The sequence below is a fragment of the Acanthochromis polyacanthus genome, chromosome 3 (genome assembly GCF_021347895.1).
Source record: "Acanthochromis polyacanthus isolate Apoly-LR-REF ecotype Palm Island chromosome 3, KAUST_Apoly_ChrSc, whole genome shotgun sequence".
NCBI classification, from domain to species: domain Eukaryota; kingdom Metazoa; phylum Chordata; class Actinopteri; family Pomacentridae; genus Acanthochromis; species Acanthochromis polyacanthus.
In genome coordinates this window covers 12,264,069-12,287,720 of record NC_067115.1, presented here as the reverse complement: position 1 = coordinate 12,287,720, position 23,652 = coordinate 12,264,069, and the positions used below count along the sequence as shown (strand labels likewise).

The following is a 23,652-nucleotide window of genomic DNA, read 5'->3' as shown; positions in this document are numbered from 1 at the left end:
AGACCTTGCATGGTGGCACACTGTATGTATGTGTTTGTGTGGAATTAGGCCTCTGTGGGTGGATGAGAGGGTTGGCGTGTGTGAGGAAAATAGTCTGTTCTCATTGTCTGTTCACAATATCTGGTGTTAGCACCACCATCACCTGAACATCCATATTCATGTAGATACTGATGTTATCAGTGGATTATCTTTATATGGAATTATTGTAAATACAAAGGCATACACATACATGCAAACACTGTGGTTGCCCATTATTCTTGTATATAAGAACTTGTAGATTGCAGATGTACAGATGGATTAAAGCACATAACGGGTACTGATTGTGTCTGTTTCTATAAGCAGCTTGTTTGGCCCCGAGCTAAAAACCCATAGAAAAGGCTATCACGCATTTAGAATTGCAAACAAACTATGATTTTCCAACCTACCTCCTGTGGAAACAATTCTGCCATGGCCATTATCCTCACAGAGAGGATTAACAACAAAATACACACATTCACACATAAAGGCAAACAGACGAAGTCATCACTTGCAATGCCACCTCAGCGAATGAGTAAAAGCCAAAGGCCACTGCTAAATGACTAGTTAGATGCAAAATCACACACACGTGGTCAGACAGGACAGCAATGTCAGAGGACACACTAATACACAAACACATTGCTCACGTGCAAACATCAATACAAAGAGCAGCCTGAAGGTTACAGTGAAGTGTTTGGATCGTAGATGGAGGCTTTTATTTGTGTAAATCAACGAAAATTTGTGATCATGATCAAATATGAACACTAAAAATTGTTTTATGTTTGAATTTTTACCTTACTGTGGTCATGTACTGTCTCTTTATTTTCAACATTGTTCGGCTGTTTGAAATTTTCTTTTTTTAACTGGCAATTATGAAATGATAAAAATAATAATAATCAACTATAAGCTGTGATATTGTCCAGATGGTTGCTGATTTGGTTGTTGGTGTAATACTTGTTTACCTATTCACATGGGCAGTTATTCAGAATGTTTCAGATGTATTAATGTTAAAATGTTGAAAAAGACAAAAATGAATAATAGTAAATAAAAACAACATAAAATTGGTATTTCCCAATCAATTAATATTCAGTAACCCACAATAACAAAATGAAAACAAGCTGTTTTACAAATTTATTGGCAATGTAAATCTGTAGTCTCTCATTTACTAAAATATTCAGATCTTCTGCTATCGCCCTGTGCAGACTTGTTGTATTTGTGTTCCTACATTGTAATATTCTGATATTAAGTATTCTTGAGATGTGTCAAAAACTGAAGTCTGCTTCTTTGTGAGCTACAGACTCTCCAGAGACCTGCAGACAACACAGCAATATTTATATGACAAGAGTATAAAATTGAACTGTTTTATATCCGTCTGCAGGAAAAACAGCTCAGTGTAGACACACTTGCATGAGGATATAAATTTTCTAATGCAAGCAAGTATTTGCAGACAAAGAAGGCTTAACAGCTGTGTTCATTGTCTGAGGTCAAAGTGAACACAGAATCATTAGGCTGGGATTTTAGATTTCGATTTCCTGGGGATGAACTGACCAAAGACACAAATGCAGTCTCTCATGAGCAGCATGACAATAACCTCTCCACATGCAGCCCGGTGTGTGTGTGAGAGGTTGTGAGGGTGGGCATCAGTGTGTGACTGGGAAGGAATGAGAGAAACAAAAAAGGGGAGCAGGTTGGAATGAAACTGAAAGCAAAAATGAAACAAGACAGAGTGATAGAGAGAACAATCAGCACACAGACATCCACAGTGGAAGGAGTTCAGAGAACACAGTGTTTATCAGGCAGCAGATGGACCATTTCTGCGCCATTAAGGATCAAAGATGCAATAACAGAGCAAGCACCACATATAGACATTGGCGTACGTGTATGTTTGTGCTATTACATCCATGTGTAAGAGTGTGTGTGGGTAGGTGTGTGTGTGCCTGTGCGTGTGTGCGGTGTAAAAGGGTTACTTACCTTTTTTTCCCATTTCCTTCATCTTCAAGAGAGGTTTGAAAGGGGCAGTTTGCACGATGGAAATGGAACAAAGTATTTGTAATTATGCTTCTATTCACATGTAATCACCTGTAACAATGAATAACAGTGTTTTCGTTAGCTTACCATGAATTTTTCCTATCGACATAAAAAGTGGGTCTTTGTCTACAGAACCAGCCATGTTGTGTTGCCATATTTCTACAACCGCACAGAATGAACAAACCAAACACTGGCTGAAAGAAGGGCTTTTTGCATATTTAGAGAGACGTCACACTCGCTGTAAGTTTTTCTACATGCTTTAACTAAGAGGTATTCAATTGGTTGCAATCTGTAACCTCACTGCTAGATGCCATACAAGTCCTTTCAAAGCTTCACATTACATTTTGTTTTAAAAGATACTTGCAGTTTAGCTCTTTTTGTCAAGAAAGGCATGTAACTTGGAATTCAAACTTGGACATTAGTGATGAGAGCTTTTTAGGATTTGTTGCTTATTATTTGGATTGAACACAACAAAATTAGCAAAAAAACACATAGCTTTTCTTTTTTTCCCCCAGAGCTAGAAACTTTGCTAATAAGACAAACAAATCAGTCTGGGTGGTTGCTGACATAAAGAGGGTAGCTGTCAATGACTTGCAGCAACCATAAGACAGGCAGCTGTTGCTGGAAATAATGAAACGCAAAGACTCTGCACAGAGAGACACACAAACCTGTCAGCTAATTGAATTTAGGCCATGTTGTAACTTGGTTTTTATGCATTTGGCCGATTCATGTCTTGTGTTGCATTTCGTTTAACGAGGAGTCGCATCTGGTTTGTTCGCAAGGCTCATTAAAATGCTACACTTCTTCAACTGTCACACACATGTACACAGGAAACCCTGTAATTGTAAGTAAGCCCACAAAATTTAGAAAATCACAGGAAGATAAACAGCATCGTGCATCAGGCAAATAACCTTCTTAGTGTGGCTTTACATCTTGTTAATTGGCAGCTAGACTATATGGGATGTATAATATGTATGATTAGAGGCATAAAAATATAGCACGAAGACGGAGTCTGCGGCTCTTATTAAATTTTAGTTATTTATTTATTTTAATATAACTGGTCGATTTTCTGATTTATAATGGCCAATATAGACCATAAATGTCTGCTTGTTTTCCTAAGCTGCAGGTAAGTGTCTGTGTATGCAACTGTTTGCATCAAAGAACCGCCAGGAGACTGTGTGTGTGAGGTCTGTGTTGCTTCTGGCTTCAAGATAAATGCATAAGGAATAGAAATGAATGCACGCTCTGCATTTGAGTGGCTGTGGTGGGTACATGGACTGATTGTGGCTCTGTGTGTGTGTGTGTGTGTGTGTGTGTGTGTGTGTGTGTGTGTGTGTGTGTGTGTGTGCGTGTGTGCATGTTTTGTGTAATCTTCATTTCATTATGTGCAACTCTAATTGAATCAGTCATGCCACGCTCATCTCCAGCATCGGCAGCAGCAGTTCAACTCTGTGAGGAAGTTGGTGTTGAAGTGTGAGTGTGAGTCCAGTTTTCATTTTGTGTGTGTGTGTGTGTGTGTGTGTGTGTGTGCGTGTATGTGTGTGTGTGCAGGAAACCCCTCGCGAATACATAGACTGCTACAATTCAGGAGGAGAGTTTAACAAAGTGTCTGTGTATTTGCATGGCTGTTGGCTACGAAAAGCTAAACGAAACTGATCTTGTACATTTGGTCTCAAGACCTTGACTTTCAACTGACTCGGTCCTCCCACAGATCGATTTACATATAATGAAAATAGACTCAGAGTATCAGCTTCAAGAATACTTATAAGTGATTGTGTGTTGATGGTGCAGAGGACAGCACTGTAGTACAACTCAACCAGTAGTTGAAACATAACAATTCTTGGTTTGTTAATAAATGATGTTGTGCTAAAGAAGTGCTACAATTTAGCGGTCATATTTACTTGCGAGCAAAATAAAATCTACCTTTCTCTATCCAGCAGTATTGTCTTAAGAAATGATTCAAAATATCTGAATCATTTCTTAAGACAAAGCAATGTGACACAGCAGACTGTGGTTAAATGTGCAGCCTCTGAAACTTGGCCAGTGCTTTGGCATAACCCCCTTTTCCGTGCTTGGAAACAGGGATCAAAGATGTGACGCTGGCCAAGAGTAAGCAAAATCAGAGCTTACTAAGCTGCCACATCCATAAAAAAGCAGGGGGGAAAAGGCGACACAAGCCCACAAAGCAAGAATGGAATGGAAGATGAATCATTCATAGCTGTTGTTCAATGGCCCACTCTGGCAGTTTTGATTGAGAATTCATTAACAACAAATTGTGTATTCTAGATTTTCTCCTCAGGAAGCCAGTGGCATAATTTGGCCATTGCACTAAACTATTTATCAGCTGAATCAGTATGCATCTTGTTATTTATAAAATATTAAAGCAAACTGTCAAACGCACAAGCCAGATCTATTACTAACTTATTAGATTGTTATGGCTAACATAGCAAATATGCAGAGCAAAGTTAGCATTTAGTACAAGCTGCCACCTGACAAAAGTCCAGCAGTCACTCTGCATGTAGTTGGGCTCTAGTATGGGTTCTCCAGATGGAAATATGTAGTTATTCAGTTGGCAGATATTAGCCTTTCATCATCAGTCATTTGGTAACTTTGTGTATCTGCTGTTTAGTTATTTGTGGCAGGACGTAGACAGTTGTTTTTATCAGTGTTTCTTTGACAAAAACGGGCATTGAAAAGGTTAAAGAAGAGGAACAATATGTCCAGCAGAGCTAAGAGTAGAGCTGCAGAGCTTAAACAAAAGTTATACTTTAATTAAGTTACAAAAATACAGTATTTGCAATATCAATATATCACAACCCATAACTTCAAGAGGAAGACAGAGGATATTACTTCTGACAGACTGTAGAACCCTCTTTATAATGTTATACTGCATTTTTCTTTAAAATATTGTGAACTTTGTGATCCATAAAGATTGAGCAGGCATGGATTATGAAATAAAATTCAGCAATCAACAACCAAAATTCAAGAACAGTTTCTAATTGTAAGTCACACATTTTGCCCTTGTGGTAACGTCAAAAATGATCAAATGAAACCTTCGTGACTCAGTGCTCATAGGTCCAAACATTAGCTGGTACACTGTCAAAAAGGCATTGGCATCATAGTTTAGAACAGAAAAAAAAATAGTTTGATCCTCTGTTTAGGACATTCATGAATGATAAATACAGTGGAGAGATAAAGAAAGAAAATAATAGTAAGAGGATTAGGATGTATGGTGGGGGGCTTGATATGGTCCCAACTTGCAAACAGTAACACATTTATTTATAGTATGAAAGTGTAGCTGGATGAGCATAGCCACAGGAATATAAATTTGAGGTTGGTAAAAACTCAATTACCTTGAAGTTCATTCAATTCTAATGCAGTCTCATCTTATTAAAATCAGTCTAGTTGAGTCCAATCAGTACAATCTAGCTTGTCTAAACCTCCCAATTCTCCTCCAATCCCACCAAAATCAACATAATGGAATCTAGTCAGGCCAAAGTAAACATGGACGCACATTTTCACACACTCATACAAAAACTAAACACACAAAGACATACTATTTCAGAGTGACAGAGGACGAAATCAGCAGAAATTTGCTTTGGCACAAGCTCTGTGGTGCCATTATTCTGAATGGAGGGCAGTATTCATAATCAGGCAGAGAAGCTGAGATGTCACCGCTCCAGCTGATAAACCACACTGACACCACAAAAGCAAAGTCTGCATTCAAATCAGCTGACACTGTCAGCGCCTGTCCACAGTGGCAGAATTAAAAGGGCTTAGAAGCAGACAGTCTGCATATAGGGAGTATTTTTCAAACTTAAAGAAGGTTCAGCTGCTTTGATTCCTCTATTGAATAAAGCATGTTTCCTGTGAGACTGGGATAAAAGCTTGGTTAGAGGAGAATAGCACACAAACATGCACACCCAGCAAAACACAAACACACACATACACACTCAGCAAACATCGTTGATCCCCAACTTTCACAGTGTGAAAGATGGTACAGTTTAAGCTGCAATCGGAGAAAAGAGAAGGGGAAAGAGAAATGATACAGATGCCAGGCCAGCAACGACACAGGCAGTGCAAGACTAAATGGTTTCATCATGCGCTGTCAGGGCTAGAAGATATGAGAGAAGTGGCATCAAACAGTGTACCAGTGTGTCGGAATCATTTTCCCAGACCTCATCAAATGTAAAAATGTTTGCAGTATCACAGTGCCAGACATGGACTGCTGGAGGTACTGATAGGAATGGAGCTTAGGGAAAGAGAGGAAAGAGCTGCAGGACAAACCTCTCGTCTGGTTTACTACATCTGATCAACAAACCGTATCTAAGGTAAGGTCACAGTTGTCAACAGATCAAAGAAACTGCACCTAGACTCAGGGAAGTGAGAAAAGCAGATATTTTAAAAGAAACAAAGATTTCAAGTCTCTCTCCAATCATTGATTTAAGCATAGGCGTCAGTTTAGGGGGGACGGTGGGGATGTGTCCCCCCCACTTTTTGTCAGGGGTCATTTTGTCTCCAACACGTTCAAATTCTTCACATGTAAGCCGTTGTAAACCCAGTTATTTTCAGCAGTATAGAAAATTCCGACGCTCCTGAACGCACCATCCGCACTCGGCCGAGAGTTGCACAGACATGCAGCACACCTTCGTGAGGTTAAAAAAACCCGTGCAGATGCTAAATTTGCGCCCGTGCCAAGTGGAAGCTCTGACCAGGGGCGTGCAGGGGCAAAATTTCGGCCCGGGAGAATTAGTACTATAGCGGCCCACAGACCCCTCTATCCACATGTACCGATAGCTCAACAGGTTGAGCCTCCTCCTTTGGTGTGGTGGTTGTGAGTTCGAGCCCAGCTTGTGGCAATTTGCCGCCGTTCTTCGACATTTTCTCCAAGTGCTGTGGTCTCCATCCCCCCCACTTTTAAAAACAAACTGACGCCCTTGGATTTAAGTCTTAGAATATGGAGTAAGATTACTGTCAAAAGTATTCATCCACAATTCTAACCATTCGTATTCGTAATGTTAAACGTTTGTATGTTAATAAAAAATGTGTACACAAAATTCTGCTGTCATATGCATGAGTTTGATAAATTAAGGGTTAGGATTGTTTTTACGAGTATGAACCTAAAAGTTGTGAGTGCAACTCTAATTTCTACGACTACGAAGTCTTCCCTGTGAGGACGAATTCAAGTTTATGGGTACGAGTAGAAAAATACTGGAATGACGTCACATAGGTCACAGGGGAAGGTAATCGAACACAGATTGCTCCAAACGCGCATGCGCCATTTATAAAGAGTAGACGCCGGGTGGACCCGGTGGACCTACCGGGGCAGGTGACGCCTCACAGGTCAAGTAAATAACACATCCAACTTCTTGTAATTTATTTATTTCATGAAACTGTACTGTTTTAATTGATATACAGTTTATGGACGAAAGACGGTACTGCTTAGCTTGCACGCTAACGAGCCGGGCCGGTGACACATTAGCCTTCTAATGCAAGGAGGCTAATGAGGAGGCTAAGGAGGCTTAATAACAAAACAAACATAATTTGAGATTATGAATCGTGGCAATTGGCGTATGAATCAGCCCATTGTACAGCCTAAATTGCTGTAAATTAAGTCCAGTTTTAGTTCTTTGCAAACTCAGACACGTGCATTAGTTTAGTTTACAATGAATCTGGCGGAGTTCGGTAAAGTTGGAAAGATATTCACAGATTCGGACTTCCGGCATCAATAACTCATGAGATATATGTTGTCAAAACATGAACGATGCCTCTTTCAAATCGTTGTAAGGTAGACAATGTGCTACAAGGCCAATTTTATCAAAAGTCGCTGTATTTCAAGCTACAGAAATAACATTGGCGTCTATGAGCAGCCGGCGGTGCAACGAGTTAACAGGGACCGTCTGCAAATAGCAAAATCCTTAAAATTCAATTTTTCATTTAGCACCAAACAAAGAGTTGTAGTTTGACCAGCCGCAGCCGATTCATGGCTCCAGTGATTTTAGTGGCTCTACAGGGTACAAGAGTAAAGTTATTGAATAAATGTGCAGTGTCTCTTTTCGCTGTTGCAGCGGTTTTGCTATTTGCAGACGGTCCCTGTTAACTCGTTGCACCGCCGGCTGCTCATAGACGCCAATGTTATTTCTGTAGCTTGAAATACAGCGACTTTTGATAAAATTGGCCTTGTAGCACATTGTCTACCTTACAACGATTTGAAAGAGGCATCGTTCATGTTTTGACAACATATATCTCATGAGTTATTGATGCCGGAAGTCCGAATCTGTGAATATCTTTCCAACTTTACCGAACTCCGCCAGATTCATTGTAAACTAAACTAATGCACGTGTCTGAGTTTGCAAAGAACTAAAACTGGACTTAATTTACAGCAATTTAGGCTGTACAATGGGCTGATTCATACGCCAATTGCCACGATTCATAATCTCAAATTATGTTTGTTTTGTTATTAAGCCTCCTTAGCCTCCTCATTAGCCTCCTTGCATTAGAAGGCTAATGTGTCACCGGCCCGGCTCGTTAGCGTGCAAGCTAAGCAGTACCGTCTTTCGTCCATAAACTGTATATCAATTAAAACAGTACAGTTTCATGAAATAAATAAATTACAAGAAGTTGGATGTGTTATTTACTTGACCTGTGAGGCGTCACCTGCCCCGGTAGGTCCACCGGGTCCACCCGGCGTCTACTCTTTATAAATGGCGCATGCGCGTTTGGAGCAATCTGTGTTCGATTACCTTCCCCTGTGACCTATGTGACGTCATTCCAGTATTTTTCTACTCGTACCCATAAACTTGAATTCGTCCTCACAGGGAAGACTTCGTAGTCGTAGAAATTAGAGTTGCACTCACAACTTTTAGGTTCATACTCGTAAAAACAATCCTAACCCTTAATTTATCAAACTCATGCATATGACAGCAGAATTTTGTGTACACATTTTTTATTAACATACAAATGTTTAACATTACGAATACGAATGGTTAGAATCGTGGATGAATACTTTTGACAGTAATCTTATTCCATATTAGAAACTCATCTCTATGCAGCTCACGTCACCTGCTCATACGCAAAAAGACTACTGTACAGTGTCCAATGAAAAGTTGCACTTTTTGAGAAATTCAGCACATTCACACATGATTCTGGAGAAGAAAAATAACACTGAAAGTCCCAGCCCTTGCAAGATGGTGTGATTGGTTCCTTAAGGTTGTTACATATGAAACCTCAGAATTCAAACTGTCATTGGTGTCCTGCAGTTTCAAGGTGGAAATGCTCAGCCGTGGTGCTGACTGCTTATTTTGCTCATGATGCGTCTCCCAGCATATAAAAATCATATAGACATGTCTACAAGATGAAAGACTTGATTTTACACAGAGGGGTCTTCATCAAACTGGTACTACAAATGTCATGATTCATCAAAAGGAAAAGTCAGAAGAGAACCACAGTATTTTTCCTCCAGCAACCATGAACGTCTGTACTGTATGTCATAACAATCCATCTAGTAGTTGCGGTTGACACTGCCATTCCTACAGTCACACCACTAACAAAACCACTATTATCTCTACCAAACTACCACAAATGTTGCATTGCTGTAACACTGACAGATCTTGTGTGTACTCTGGACTAAACTTTAATTAAATCACTGATTATTGTCATGAATGTCCTTGTGGCTGCCCAACTGAATCACCCACAATACTAGGTTGCTTTAATGTAACGTGGTCATGATCAACCCATTGGGTAAGTCCTGACCATTCTGTCTTCAGCATATCACAAATGAAAATTCTCTCTAATGCAGAGAAATACCAGCACAGGCTAAAGGGCTGTGCATGTGCTAATGCAGACGTATGTTTATCCCAAGAAGGAGAAAAAAAAGAGATTAAATGTCCTAACCAATGGGTACAGTTCACATAGTGAAACTGTACCCTCTAGATACAGTTGCACTACTTGAAAATATAACTAACAGTGAAATGAGATGAAAAGTGGAATATAATTTATCACACAATCCCAAAGTGCAAATAATACCTTTCTACCTCACTGCTAATCAAGTGATGAGGAAAGGTTTCTTTCATCCTGTGCAGCTCGCTTCATTCTTCCTCCATTATTCTCTCACTCTCTTATTTGTTTTCCCCCTCTCCCCCAGCACGTTTCCAAGGTTTAGTGCTTTCCACACTGATTTCAGCGTTACGGGGAGAGCTCTCAGGCAGCACAGGAGTGGGATCAGTTTGGAGAGACACGGTATCTCACAGAAACCGAGAGCACTTCAAAAATACTTTGTGGTTACTCGGGGTTGTAAAATGATTTATCGACCAGGGTATAGGGGGAAAAGGCACTGTAATGCAAAAGGCTTAGGTGGGTTTATCTACAGCCGATGCCTTGCAGTGTGATTTCATATTTGATTGGATCTAATAACGGTCCCACTGAGGGGTTTTACTCTACCAGCTGACATGTTTGGCACTGCCAGGCTGCTTGAAAGTGATTGTTGGACACTGGGGAGCACTGACACCAGAATAATGTAGGTCCATCAACTCAAGAAATATTCCAGTATGTTATTAGACATGAATGAACCATTTAACTCTCATGTGTTGACATTATCGGCAAACCAGAACTAATGATGACCACCGATCATCTATCACTCTCTTGTCACCGGCCTCACGATTGATTTCTGCATCAATTCTTTCATTCTGCCTTGGCCAATCTGTGACCTCTCTGAGAGTGACACTTCACAGATGGTCATTTTTCACCAACGGCATATCAATCTGGTGTGCAGATCATGATGCAACACCGAGTCGACTGGTGTTGGTCTCTGTCTGGGGCTGTCACTTTTTCAACACATTCCTGCTGCGCCTAATTTTCAAGTAGCCTGCAGATCTGCCATTTTGGTCCAACTGTCACTCAGATGGACAGTAATGACTTTGCCAGGCCTTACACTGCACAGCAACATTCATCTCAAATAAGGCAGTGATTGTAATTGGACAGTCAACCTTTCTCGGGACAGTTGAGTGATATAGTCTGCTCTGGAACAGTCTGAAACTGTTCTGCTACAGTTGATATCCAAATGTTTTATTAGGTTGAAATGGCTTCATGGTGTCCATTCTGGACCAGGGTTTTTGGAAAAGCTGTTTGATTTGTGTTTGCAGTCATATTTGCTAATTAAGACTGACAGCTGCTGACACTTCTTTGTAAAAGATATTGACCACTAGCAGAGACGACATGAATTGTGTTAGAAAAGACCTTGACTGTGACTGTTGTTATTAAAATGATGGAGTCCTCATCTTCTGCTCAGTAACTCTTACATAAGATCTAGCTGAAGATGAGCCTTAACGTCAGTATGACCTGATTTTGAAACGTCTTCCATATTTCAGTTGGGTTGCAGATTATGAAATCGTGGACGACATATCTAATCGCTTTTATTTTGGTGTTTTCATCAAAGTGAGACACAGTTATCGTGCTGATAATACAGTGCACAGCCTGACAAGTTAACTAATTGTTACCAGGGTCAAAATTTTTCTCAATTTTGGTTTATTGTGTGTTTGACCAACCAAGCCATTTACATTTTATGCAATGTAGTTGTTTTTCAGGCTGAATATAGAATCCTATTAAATGCCCGCTCTGGTTGTAATTTTTAACCCCTAATTTCTGTCTAGAAATGGCCCAGATGTAACTCTATACCTCTAGATTATGTAGATATACATTACCAGTCAAAAGTTTGGAAACACCTTCTCAATTAATGTTTTTTTTCTTTATTTTCATGACTATTACATTGTAGATTTCACTGAAGATATCACACGTCTGCCTTGCCAAGGTTCATTTGTGGAATTTCTTACCGTCTTAATGGAGTTAGGAACATCAGTTGTGTTGTGCAGAAGTCAGGTTGATATATAGTTGACAGCCCTATTTGACAACTGTTAGAATACATATTATGGCAAGAACCAATAGGCTAAGTAAAAAGAAACAACATTCCATCAACACTTTAAGAACTGAAGGTCAGTCAGTTCTTAAATTGCAAATATTTTGAATGTATCCCCAAGCGCAGTTGCAAAAACCATCAAGCACTACGATGGAACTGGCTCACATGAGGACCGCCCCAGGAAAGGAAGACCAAGAGTCAATTCTGCTGTTGCGGATAAGTTTATCCGAGTCACTAGCCTCAGAAATGACAAGTTAACAGCACCTCAGATTAGAGCCTAGAAAAAAATGCCACACAGAGTTCTAGTAGCAGACACATCTCTACATCAAGTGTTCAGAGGAGACTGACCAATCAGGCCTTTATGGTCAAATAGCTGCTAAGAAACCACTACTAAGGAAAAGCAACGAGCAGAAGAGATTTGTTTGGGCCAAGAAACACAAGGAATGGACATTAGACCAGTGGAACTCTGTGTTTTGGTCTGAGGAGTCCAAATTTGAGAACTTTTGTTCCACTTGTCGTGTCTTTATGCGACACAGAAAAAGTGAACGGAGGATCTCTACATGCATGGATGAGGTGGTGTGATGGTGCGGGGGTGCTTTGCTGGTGACACTGTTGGGGATTTATTCAAAATTGAAGGCACATTGAACCAGCATGACTGGCACAGCATCCTTCAGCGACATGCCATTCCATCTGGTGTGCGTTTAGTTGGACCATCATTTATTTTTCAACAGGACAAAGACCCCAAACACATCTCCAGGCTGTGTAAGGGCTATTTGACCAAGAAGGAGAGTGATGGAGTGCTGTGTCAGATGATATGGCTTCCGCAGTCACCTGACTTAAACCCAATCCAGATGGTTTGGGATGAAGGCAAGAGTGAAGGCAAAAGGGCCAACAAGTGCTCAGCATCTCTGGGAACCCCTTCAGGACAGCTGGAAAACCATTTCATGTGACTACCTCATGAAGCTCATGGAGAGAAGGCCAAGAGTGTGCAACACAGGAATCAAAGGGTGACTATTTTGAAGAATCTAAAATATAAAACGTGTTTTGACTTATTTCACATTTTTTGTTTCCTCCGTAATTCCATACGTGTTCATTCATAGTTTTGATGTCTTCAGTGAGAATCTGCAATGTAAACGGTCATGAAAACAAAGAAAAACCATTAAATGTGAAGGTGTGTCCAAACGTTTGACTGGTAGTGTATGAATTCCTTGCCTCTTTTTTCAACCACCACTCACTGCAGCTGGAGCATACCAGCTCACCTGCACCTCTGCACAAACACTTTAAAACTGCTCTATACTATGGCAAGTTGGAGTCAAGTCATACATGTTCAAACTCCATATGATAATCTATTCTGGAGAAGAATAATGAGACAGAAATTCCCACTCCACAAATTTACAGGATATGTCCCAAAGGTCCGAATCTTTGTTTTTGAGACTGTCAGCGAGATGCAAGAGTTTTCTCATCGAAATGCTCAGCCATGGTGTTGACTGCTTATTTGGGTCATGATATGCCTTCCAGCACGTAGACAAACACCATATGGACAAGATAAAAAAAACTTCCCCAGAGGGGTCTTTAAACAAACTAATGCAGATACTAAAGTTGTAGCCATAAACATCAACCTGATGGTGGCACTAAAGGAAAGGTCAGGAGAGCGCCAAAGTTATTACTGCTGGAGGGAGGTCTTTCACAGATCCATCCATCTGAATATGACGACATCTACAAAACACAGTCATTGTTTTTACAGCTGTAAACTGATTTATTGTCATCAAAATATGTCTCGCTAAGAAATCAATGCAATTACTGAGGCATAGTATTGACTGAGTATCTTTACTACTAAGGCAGCAGAGTAACATTGCATTGTGTCATGGGAAGAAAAACCATTTGCCTTGGTGACAGCACACACGCTTTTCACGAGACAGTCACAGAGTCATGCGCTTGCTGCTCCACAGGAACACACGGAGGTAAACCCCACTGACATTGTGTCCTTTTCAAATTGAAACACAGACTTTCTAAACAAGCGTCTAAGATTGATCACTTGCAGAGCTCAAAGAAGCTTACAACAGTATTTTCACATAATGTACTTGCTGCCTGTGTTTTACATCTCTTCAGGCAATGCACACTTCATAAAACCTTGATCACCAGAGAATGCTTTCATGCCATCAATAAAAGTGGAACACATCTGCCCTCTTTTCATGTCCGATATGTGCAGATAAAATGCCTGTATCTCCTTCAAATGAATTCTAAAATGCCAAAATGCACTCAGAGGAATAAAGCCTTTATATTTTATACAGCCTCAGCCTACATCTGTTCCGATTGTCCTTTATTCTCCATTTACTGTATGATTACTTTTGCACTGAGAATCTACCACATTTTCAAAGAACCTCACTGTCTCATGAGACTCAAAGAACATTTTGCACAATGGCTCACCACTTCCACTAAACAGAGCAAAGAGGTCTGTACTGACCATTACCGATCAAGCAACAAGAAAAATGTAGATTATAAGAGAAAATGGCTTTTTTGGGGGAGAGGTTTAAAATAATAATAAAAAAATTCATTCACTGAATAATGACTGCATTACGCAATAACCTAATTATGAGATTCAAAACACCTTTGGTCTAAAGATTGCACTTCATTAAAGAAACTACAGAAAAAAACTATAATATTAGTTTTCAAAATGCAGTTTTTCAGAAATGGAAGACGACAAAACATCCAGATTTTTTCAAATTCAGGATCAGTGCTTAAATAATTCAGCAGTTACCCTTTCTGTGCACATCACTGTGGAAACCCATTAAGGATAATTTGTAAGTTCACAGCGAAGGACAATAGCACTATTGGAATGCAACCCTACAAATCTCCTTTTCTGAAGTCAAAGCTGAAAGAAAGAGCCAAGAAATCTCTTACCTCTTATGTTTAAAATGCATCCAGCTTGACACCCAGTCACTTCCATCGCAACGATGCCAAGGTCAAGGTCACATCCTATGCTGTGGTGGGAAGAAGCACGAGGTTGAGAAAGACAACAGTGTAAGATATAGCTCTGACCTAAAGAAAAAAAATATTTGTCTCGCTTCTTTAATCTTTCTGACCTCTAGTAGTTCTGACAATCCTACATAAACAAATACAAATAGCAAAGCATCTGGGAATGATTGAATGGTTAGCGTCACTTACAGAGATATGAGATTATTTCAGAAGAAGATATAGTGAGCTAAGACATATCCATACCACCTACTTTACTTTAAATTTCATAAGAATTAGGTTTAAAAATCCATTCATTTACAAATAAAAAAATCCAAATCAACCGTGCAACTGATGTTATTTTACTGTTTTGTCCCCACCAGGTAATTTGTCAAATAAAGCCATGGCACTAGATAAGAAGCAGGCCCTGTTCTGTGAGGTGATGCTAGCAGGAAAGAAACTTCCCCCAGGGCTGAATGTTGCTTCGGTGAACTATTTGTTCTCGGCTCTATCGTTGTCTGCCCAGGTAACACTGCCATTTGTCACTGTCATCAGTTAGTAGCAAACCTCTTATAAAAGGAACTCATGTGGAAACACATTAGGGATGATGAGAAAATTAGAAGTGGCTGTTGTGATTAGTAACAGCTTAGATTTCTTTGGAGAATTAGCTTTTGTTCGTGCATGCTGGTCTGTTCTATACCTTTGTTAATGCACACACGTGGATGATAAACATTTACAGGAAAGAGGTGGAAGCCTTTCACTGCACGTCTTCTAGTTCTTTGAGCCACTGATTGTGTGGTCGGAGTGTTCACTGTGCTAGACTTTAATGGGCCACATAAGGCTGGTCATGTAACCTTGTTAGAAGAACTCAGGTGTATCATATTTGGAGCTCTGCAAGACTTGTGCTTCTTGCTAAATGAAAGCTCTGGGCACTTCCTTTCCTTTCATTTCCCCAAATGCTGCATTGTAGCACTTAAATAAATGTAGAGAAGACTGCAAACCAAGTAGCATTTTGTTACACGGAGCAAACTTTGTGATTGGACCAGAATAAAGAAGAAAAAAGCATCAAAGAGAAGAAAATGGATGATAATTGAGAGTGAGATAAGCACAAACTCTTGACTTGAGGAGATTAAAAAATGTATTAACAGAGTTTCCTTGACACCCAAAACCTGGCTCCTGGGTTGTTGCAGAAAGAGCTTTTTCTCCTTCAGAGCTCTAGATTGGAAATAAGGAAAGGGCTTGGTATATTCAGGCTTATCTATCTCCTTAGAGTGCAACCAGATTGACCTACAGCATCACTCTGGCCTTAGTTAAATTTAAAATGGCAACATAAGAAGGAAAAAACTGCTTTTGGGGTACGTTGGAGGACAAATTAGGGACTGTCTGCCACCCTGACTGTGTTTCCCACGCAGATAGACCACGAGCCCTCCTCGTTCCACCTCGTGCCTTGATGCGGATCAGTTTGGACTTGAGCATTTCTTGCGGCTGCGGTTGCTCTTTAATTCAATATGGCTGAGCAGTCTGTGATTAATGGCAGGTACTTAGCTGGGAGACACGGTCAATAAAGGCACTGGCCCAGGAACTTAATACCAGGCTGTACTCCAAAGGCGAGAGTGGGTTTCTCCAGGAGGCAGCACCACCCAGGGAAAATGGGGTTGACATGTAGACAGACCAAAAAAATTAACTTTTTAACCAGGCTTTTTTGGATAGACTTACTGTTGTGGGATTGGATTTAATTTAAACAACTTTGGCAGAGTGCTGCTGCACCATTCTTTTGAAAAGCTTTAATGTGTATGTGTGTGTTGGAGAAAGAGATAAAGAAAGACAGACACTGAGTGGATAGTGAAGACTGAAAGAGAGACCAAAAGTGACAGACAATGCTCTGATGTTTGTGGAAAGTGCGCATGCATGCGTGTCCTCAAAGGAAATACATAAATTAAGACACTGAAAACAAAATTAAGATAGATTCAGCCCATCACCGCATGTGAAAAAGCCAACGGAGGTGGGGTGCACTCATGAGTGGAAGATGGATACTCACTAATCATACACCATGCAAGCCCTAGTTTGTTCTCTGATTGCACTGCTATCCATGCAGATAATTTTTGGTATCCCCCAAAAGCCTGCTTCTCCTTTCCATCTGAACACACAGTATAATCCTCTAATCTGTGTGTCAACACAATTACCACCACACAAACGCGCAAAATATAATGTCAGGAGAGCGCAGAGAAATTATAAAGTTTCTACCGCAAGGTCACACACGCTCACCATCCCACTGGCGCATGTTAATAAATAGGCTGCACAGTGAATTATCAAAAAGATTCGTTCAGTATAATATTACCACTGTTCACATTTACGATGTGTAAGTCCGCCTACTTTTCCCTCCGGAGCTGACTGTTACAATACTGACCTCCAGTGTGTGCACAGGACGGAGCGGACCGTGCGCTCCGTGGTGAGGGACTTAGCCGCTGTCAGTTTGCGTTTGGACACCAATGTCACCTCCAACCAGCAGCTCCTGCTCACTCAGTCTGCTAATACCGACACAGAATTTCAAAAGTGAAATTATAAAAGAGCGATTTTTTCAGCGGTTGTCAGATTTGTGACTCTCTGCCACTTTACGCATTTTTAGCAGAAAAATCGTAATTACATTAAACCAGAGCTCCCACATCATCACCATCAGCGGCAGCCTACACTGATTTTATCGATTATTCCTAAATATATTTTCAGTTATGATAATACATATATATTTCTTGCTTATTGCGTGTTTGCTCTGTTCACTCCTCCAATAATCGCTCCCATCTCTCCTCCTGGGCGGAGCGGGTCCCTGCCAGTTCTTTCTAATTAAAAAAAGAAAAAAAGGGGAAAAAAAAGACACGTGGTTGTTACAAACCTCTCTCAGGACACAGCGGGGAGGCGGAGGTGGAGAGATGCGGTCGCAGTCGGGATGGGAGAGGACGCGGTGAGGAGAGTGCCTCTTTTCCACCATGGACATTTTGCTGCTGAGAAGCCTGCACATTTTTTGGAATAAGGACTTAAAAGACTTGCTTATTACCAGATATTTCTCTTCCCCCCCTTCTCTCTCTCCCTTTTTAATTCCAAAGGAGAGAGACGCGCTTGCAGAATGTGGAACATTGCAGGTGGGGAGAGAGGAGTAATGCAGTTTGATGTAGATTTTTGTAGTGAAAAATGCGCTCAAGTCTTAACTGGATACTTACGCACGTTTTAATCTTTTAAAAGTCGCCTGGACTGCAAAGAAAGAAAAACAAAAAAACAAAAACATGGATTTCTTTAATATCTCCAGCCTGGAAGACGGGATAGAGGCAGAGAATAACTCCTCTAATTCCACCTCTGGGAGCCAGTACACCCAGCTCGCTATCTGGGGACTCGCTGGTCTTGTCAGCTTTCTGATTTTGTTTACAATAGTCGGGAACGTTTTGGTGGTCATCGCTGTTTTAACGAGCAGAGCTCTGAAACCACCCCAGAACCTCTTCCTTGTCTCTCTGGCCAGTGCGGACATACTGGTGGCCACTCTGGTCATGCCCTTTTCTCTGGCAAATGAACTCATGGGCTACTGGTTTTTTGGCAAAATCTGGTGTGACATCTACCTGGCTCTGGATGTTTTATTCTGCACCTCTTCCATTGTTCACCTGTGTGCTATTAGTTTGGACAGGTACTGGTCTGTGACACAGGCAGTAGAGTATAACTTAAAGAGAACGCCTAAACGAGTCAAAGGCATGATTGTAGTGGTCTGGTTGATCTCAGCTGTCATCTCCTTCCCTCCACTGATTTCAATGGACAGGAGCAGCAGTGAGGCCAGTCCCCAGTGTATCCTCAATGATGAAACCTGGTACATCCTCTACTCTAGCATTGGATCATTCTTTTCCCCTTGTGTTATCATGATCCTGGTGTACATTCGGATCTACCAGGTGGCAAAAACCAGGACCAGAACAATGTCAGAGAAGAAGAGGGATGTGGATTCGCCAATGGAGAATGGAATGGACCAAGCTGAGCCTGGCAGAGGTGGGTCTTTAAAGTCCAACAGGGGTGGGAGCATGAAAGACCAGGAGCGTGAGAACGGGCACTGCCAAGATCAGGCTGTTCGATCCCCTCTCCCAAACCAGCCAAAACATCCGCTGACCGATCACGACGACGACTTCGACGACAGCAGCTCATCGGATGAGAAAGTTAAAAAAAGTTCCAGCTCCTCGAGGCATCACCACGAACCCAGGAAAGACAGGAAGACTAGCCGGAAGAGCAGCTCCGCCTCGAAATACTCCAGCAGAAAATCGCGCGCCAGTTCCAAATCCATGGAGCTGTTTTCTTCCCGCCGAAAACGCCAGAACACTGTCAACCGGAAGAAGGTCTCCGCTGCTCGGGAGAAGCGCTTCACCTTCGTCCTCGCCGTGGTCATGGGCGTATTTGTGGTGTGCTGGTTCCCCTTCTTCTTCTCCTATAGCCTGTATGGAATCTGCCGTGAAGTGTGCAAGATCCCAGACACGCTGTTCAAGTTCTTTTTCTGGATTGGCTACTGCAACAGCTCGCTGAACCCGGTCATCTACACCATCTTCAACCAGGACTTCCGCAGAGCCTTCCAGAAGATCCTCTGTAAGTCATGGAAACGCTCCTTTTGAGGGGTGCTGCATAGCTGGGTTTGTAAAAGACATTTTACCCCTGAGGACAAAGTATTACACTGTTCTGAGCTGTTTGATACAGTGCCGGCCTGAGGGTGCTTTCACACCTTCTACTTTCAGGGACTGTGCATTAGAAGCGAAGGCATGCTTTACGGTTGAAAGGATTGAATTTAAGTACGGGAGAAAAAAGGAATCTAAATTTAAAGATAAGCTCGGATGTTTTTTTACAGAGCAGGCTGCTATTCAGCGCCTGTCAGGCTGCTTTGGGACTCAGACGTGGGCACCTCAATGACTTCTCATTTTTAATAAAATTAAAGGACTTCTCGCAGTTGCTGTGACGCTTGCCTGACACAGTGGCTGCACTCGGATGAAATTCACAGGAGGCGAATGATTTATGAAGACACTTGATTTACAATGTGACCTCAATTCACTGAGTATAATGCTTAAGGCCTTGACAATCTCCACACAACCACTGTTTGTGATGTTGGATAGTACAATCTATCTCTTATCTCCGTCTCTTACTCCGATATTTCTTTACCTTTCTATTGCGTCACACTCTCAACACGAGGACCAATGGGACGAAGGGGCTTCTTGCTTACTGTTTAAGTAGCAAAACTGTTTAAAAAAAGACTTATCTTAAAGAAACAATCATATTTCTGCTTCAGTGTTCTGTGTGAGGTTTAAAAGTGTCTAAACTGGAAGATGCAGCAAAAACTTTTGATCAAGACCTGAGTTCATGGTGAACGGCTTGTACAGTAAAGTTGCAACACAGGCGATTTTTCTTCTCCAGGCATGTGTTTGCTCCTTCCTCTCCACTGTGTGAAAACAGCTGAAATACAGAAGTACTGCTGGAGCAGATGAGCACCTACTAAGGCATTCACAGTGTGTGTGCATTTTCATGTATGTATGTATGTGTGTGCGAGAACGAAAGAGGGAGACAACATGTGGATCAATGTTGTGAAAAAGCAAAGCTGGAGGGTGTACTGCATCTTAACCCAACTTCCAGTTTGTGTTTGTGTGTGCGCGAGTGTGTATAAGCCTGCTTTCTCAAATGGCCTGATTCTCTCTGGTCCAGTGTCTGTGTATTCCGTCTATCCTATTTTTTTATTTTGTTTTGTCCCACTTCCCTTTTCTCCCTTACAGCCACAGTAAAAAAAACCAAACACTGTATTGCTCTTTTGTAACGTCTGCTGCTCCCACACAAACAATGAACACACATCTGCATTATTACCATGTACACAAAGATATAGAAATGATTTATACATTTCAAGCATTTATAGCCACAAGGGCTGTTTTTTTTTCCTTGTGTAAATAACTGAAGACAGTGCAGTATTATTGTGTGGTGCCCCATAATCACACATGTATCAATATGCTACAAATGTTTGTTTGTATAATGAACAATGCTCTGGATAATTTTCCATGTTACACTGACCTCTGTCCTTTTCTAAAAGAACAAGTGTTTACTTCTCTGCTTTGAGCACATTTAAAAAGATCAAATAAAGACGTCACTTCAGTTGTTCTCTGAAGACTGCCAGTGTGTTGGATTGAATTCTTCACAACTAATAATCTCTTTGGATACCTTTTTCACTGGTGTGTGACTATTGTGTATTTATTACAGTTATACTTTCACTGTGAGAACATATGATTAACATATTTTGTATCTGTGACCATTTTAAGGTAACTTTATTGGGAGGCTGTTGCTTTTCATGATTCCAGAGCCAAGGTGAAAATAATCTATTAGGGAATATTATCAGCACAGGAAAGTAAAATCCTATATTTTGTTATAGCCTGAAATGTTATCTATATTCAAAGCTTTCCAAGGCATCCAACATTAGATAATGAATCATGAAATAAAACTGTCTAATGTAATGTGATATTATAAGACCTCAGGCATATTATATGTGTCATGTCAATGCATTTGAAGCTTTTACTGTGATTTAACAGCATTAACACCTGAAATGGTTAAGGTCAGGGTTAAAGTCAGGAGGGAGGAGGTCATTTATTATACCTATATGGTGTGCAATGACACATGAAATGTAAAAAATGCATTCTGATAACATTCATAGTGACTTGGAATGTTATTTATACGCCTTTTCGAGAAACTAGCCTGTTAAGTGCATACCACGTTTATTAATTTCGGCTTGTTTTTACATTTAAAATAACATTTTCTCTAAATCCTGCTTTATTTGCCAATGGTATTTCCTCCTGTGGCTGCTTCATTTCATGATACCACTTTTTATCACAATGGCTGCGGAATTTGACCTTTTATATTGTCTTTTATCCCTTAATTGCATGTTTTTGGTTCCTTCTGTTGACTTCTACACGCTAGGTCAAATGTCAAAAAGTCTTGGGTGAGAGCAAACTGGTACGAGCTTCATACAAAGATGAACGCCTCGTTATCACTTTGCAGTATTATGCAAAAGTGAAGTTAAATGTCAGTTTTCTGTTGACTTCTGCCTTTTCTTCTACAAGGATTCATTAGCTTTGTTTTGTAATATCAGCAGACTTTCATCATGTGGTGTGGCAGTTTTATGATTGTTAATCCTTTCCAGCTCACATCTGACTAAGTTGGACTGATTTGCGTTAAAAAGGTGAGCACTGAGTTTGGTGCCGGCCGATTTTAACAGCATGACTGAAGACCATGGATCATAATTTACAGCACATGATTCTCAGTTCCTCTTGATCAAAGAGCAAAAGTAAGTGTAACTATGAAAAAAAAACAATACACATCTACTGTGTAAATGTTATGATTTGAGATTTGCTTACAGCCAGCAGTGTAATGGAGTGATATTAAGACAAACAGCTTTATGGAAACATATTTTGCAACATTTTTCACATTGCTATTTTAAGAACTGGCCGGGGACAGCAGATGAAAATGAGCTTTAGGGCTAAATGACTTGTTTTCCAGTGCTGGTCAATGAACCCTGTGTCAAAATTAAATGAATATATTACCGCAATAAACTACAACAACTCTGTTTTTTACTCATGGACAATTAATGCTCTATTTGCACTAAGGATTATGATTTGCTTTTGAAACATATTATATTAATTATCTGTCAGTCAGCAGAGCCTTAATCTGAAAGGAGGCGCAGAGCTGCATTCAAAGAATGATGAAGAACCACAACAGCAACAAGTGACACCTTGAAAAAAGAGAAACTTAATACAGAACTGAAGTGATGCCTGGTTGAGGACCATTGGCTTTGCACATCCAGCCACAATGACAATGTGACAGCTGCCTTTGTTGCTGTTTATGGAAGCGTCAGGCCAAAGCATTCAGGGTTGTGGCTGCTTCATATCAGTGCAATTGTTCACATGTGCTTTATGATAAATAAATTACCTGGAGCAGAGAGTTTTGAACTTGACATATGAACAAATAGTAAAATTTTGGGTGAACAAGGCTGCGCACAAAGTGTAAAGTAAAGCTATAATAGTTTACTGAAAATTAACTCAAGATGCCATAATCTCTAATCACAGACCTACCGACTGTGTGGTTTCCCTATAATGTCACTGGGGAAATTAAGCATCAGGTTACATTCCAATAATATCTAGCTCTCTATAGGAAAAAAATATTTCTGTCAGTATTTAAACTGAGAAGATAAAACCAAAATGTCAAAGATTTCTGTGAGTATTCAAACATTTTCCTGTGTCTTACTGTCCATGTCAGCGTTTGTAGTTCACTGAGCTGACTGAAGGAGTCCTCGTTTTCTGCACTGCTCTGCGGGACAGGTTGCTTCTGTAAGCACAATACAAAGAGATGAGCAAATGAAGCACATGCAGATCAGTTTGAGGTGTGCATCCATCCATCTATCCATTCTCTATACACCGCTTAATCCTCATTAGGGTCATGGGGGGGCTGGAGTCTATCCCAGCTGTTGGGGTGAAGGCAGAGGCCACCAGTCTATCACAGGGCTACACAGAGAGACAAACAAGCACACTGAAATTCATACCTATGGACCTGTGTGGTATGAACACCAATTAACCTCGGCATGTTTTTGGACTGTGAGAGGAAGCTGGAGTACTTGGAGAAAACCCACCATACACAGGGAGAACATGCAAGCTCCATGCAGAAAGATCCCAGGCTGGGATGCGAACTGGGGACGGTGCTAACCATAGAGCTAC

General features: G+C 40.7%; 2 protein-coding genes across 4 annotated transcripts in view; one reads left to right on the top strand and one right to left on the bottom strand.

Moving 5' to 3' along the window:
• Positions 1 to 17,916, bottom strand: part of lrpap1 (low density lipoprotein receptor-related protein associated protein 1) — a 141,368-nt gene extending 123,452 nt beyond the window's left edge. Inside the window, exons 1-3 of one of the 3 annotated variants that reach the window (XM_051946350.1) lie at positions 17,793 to 17,916; positions 17,313 to 17,433; positions 14,855 to 14,934 (exon numbers count right to left, since the gene is read on the bottom strand). The gene's annotated coding sequence lies outside the window, so the exon portion shown is untranslated. The remainder of the gene's footprint in view (positions 1 to 14,854; positions 14,935 to 17,312; positions 17,434 to 17,792) is intronic. The other 2 variants (XM_051946351.1, XM_051946352.1) reach the window with 2 other exon arrangements.
• A 149-nt stretch (positions 17,917 to 18,065) lies between these two features.
• On the top strand, positions 18,066 to 21,059 carry adra2c (adrenoceptor alpha 2C). Its single transcript, XM_022209288.2, has one exon. It carries the CDS (start codon positions 18,181 to 18,183, stop codon positions 19,531 to 19,533), a length of 1,353 nt encoding a protein of 450 aa, XP_022064980.1. The 5' UTR covers positions 18,066 to 18,180; the 3' UTR covers positions 19,534 to 21,059.
• Positions 21,060 to 23,652: the final 2,593 nt, after the last annotated feature.

Excerpts from the sequence above, each read along its gene's own strand:
- adra2c (XM_022209288.2), top strand. The coding sequence starts at position 18,181 with ATGGATTTCTTTAATATCTCCAGCCTGGAAGACGGGATAGAGGCAGAG.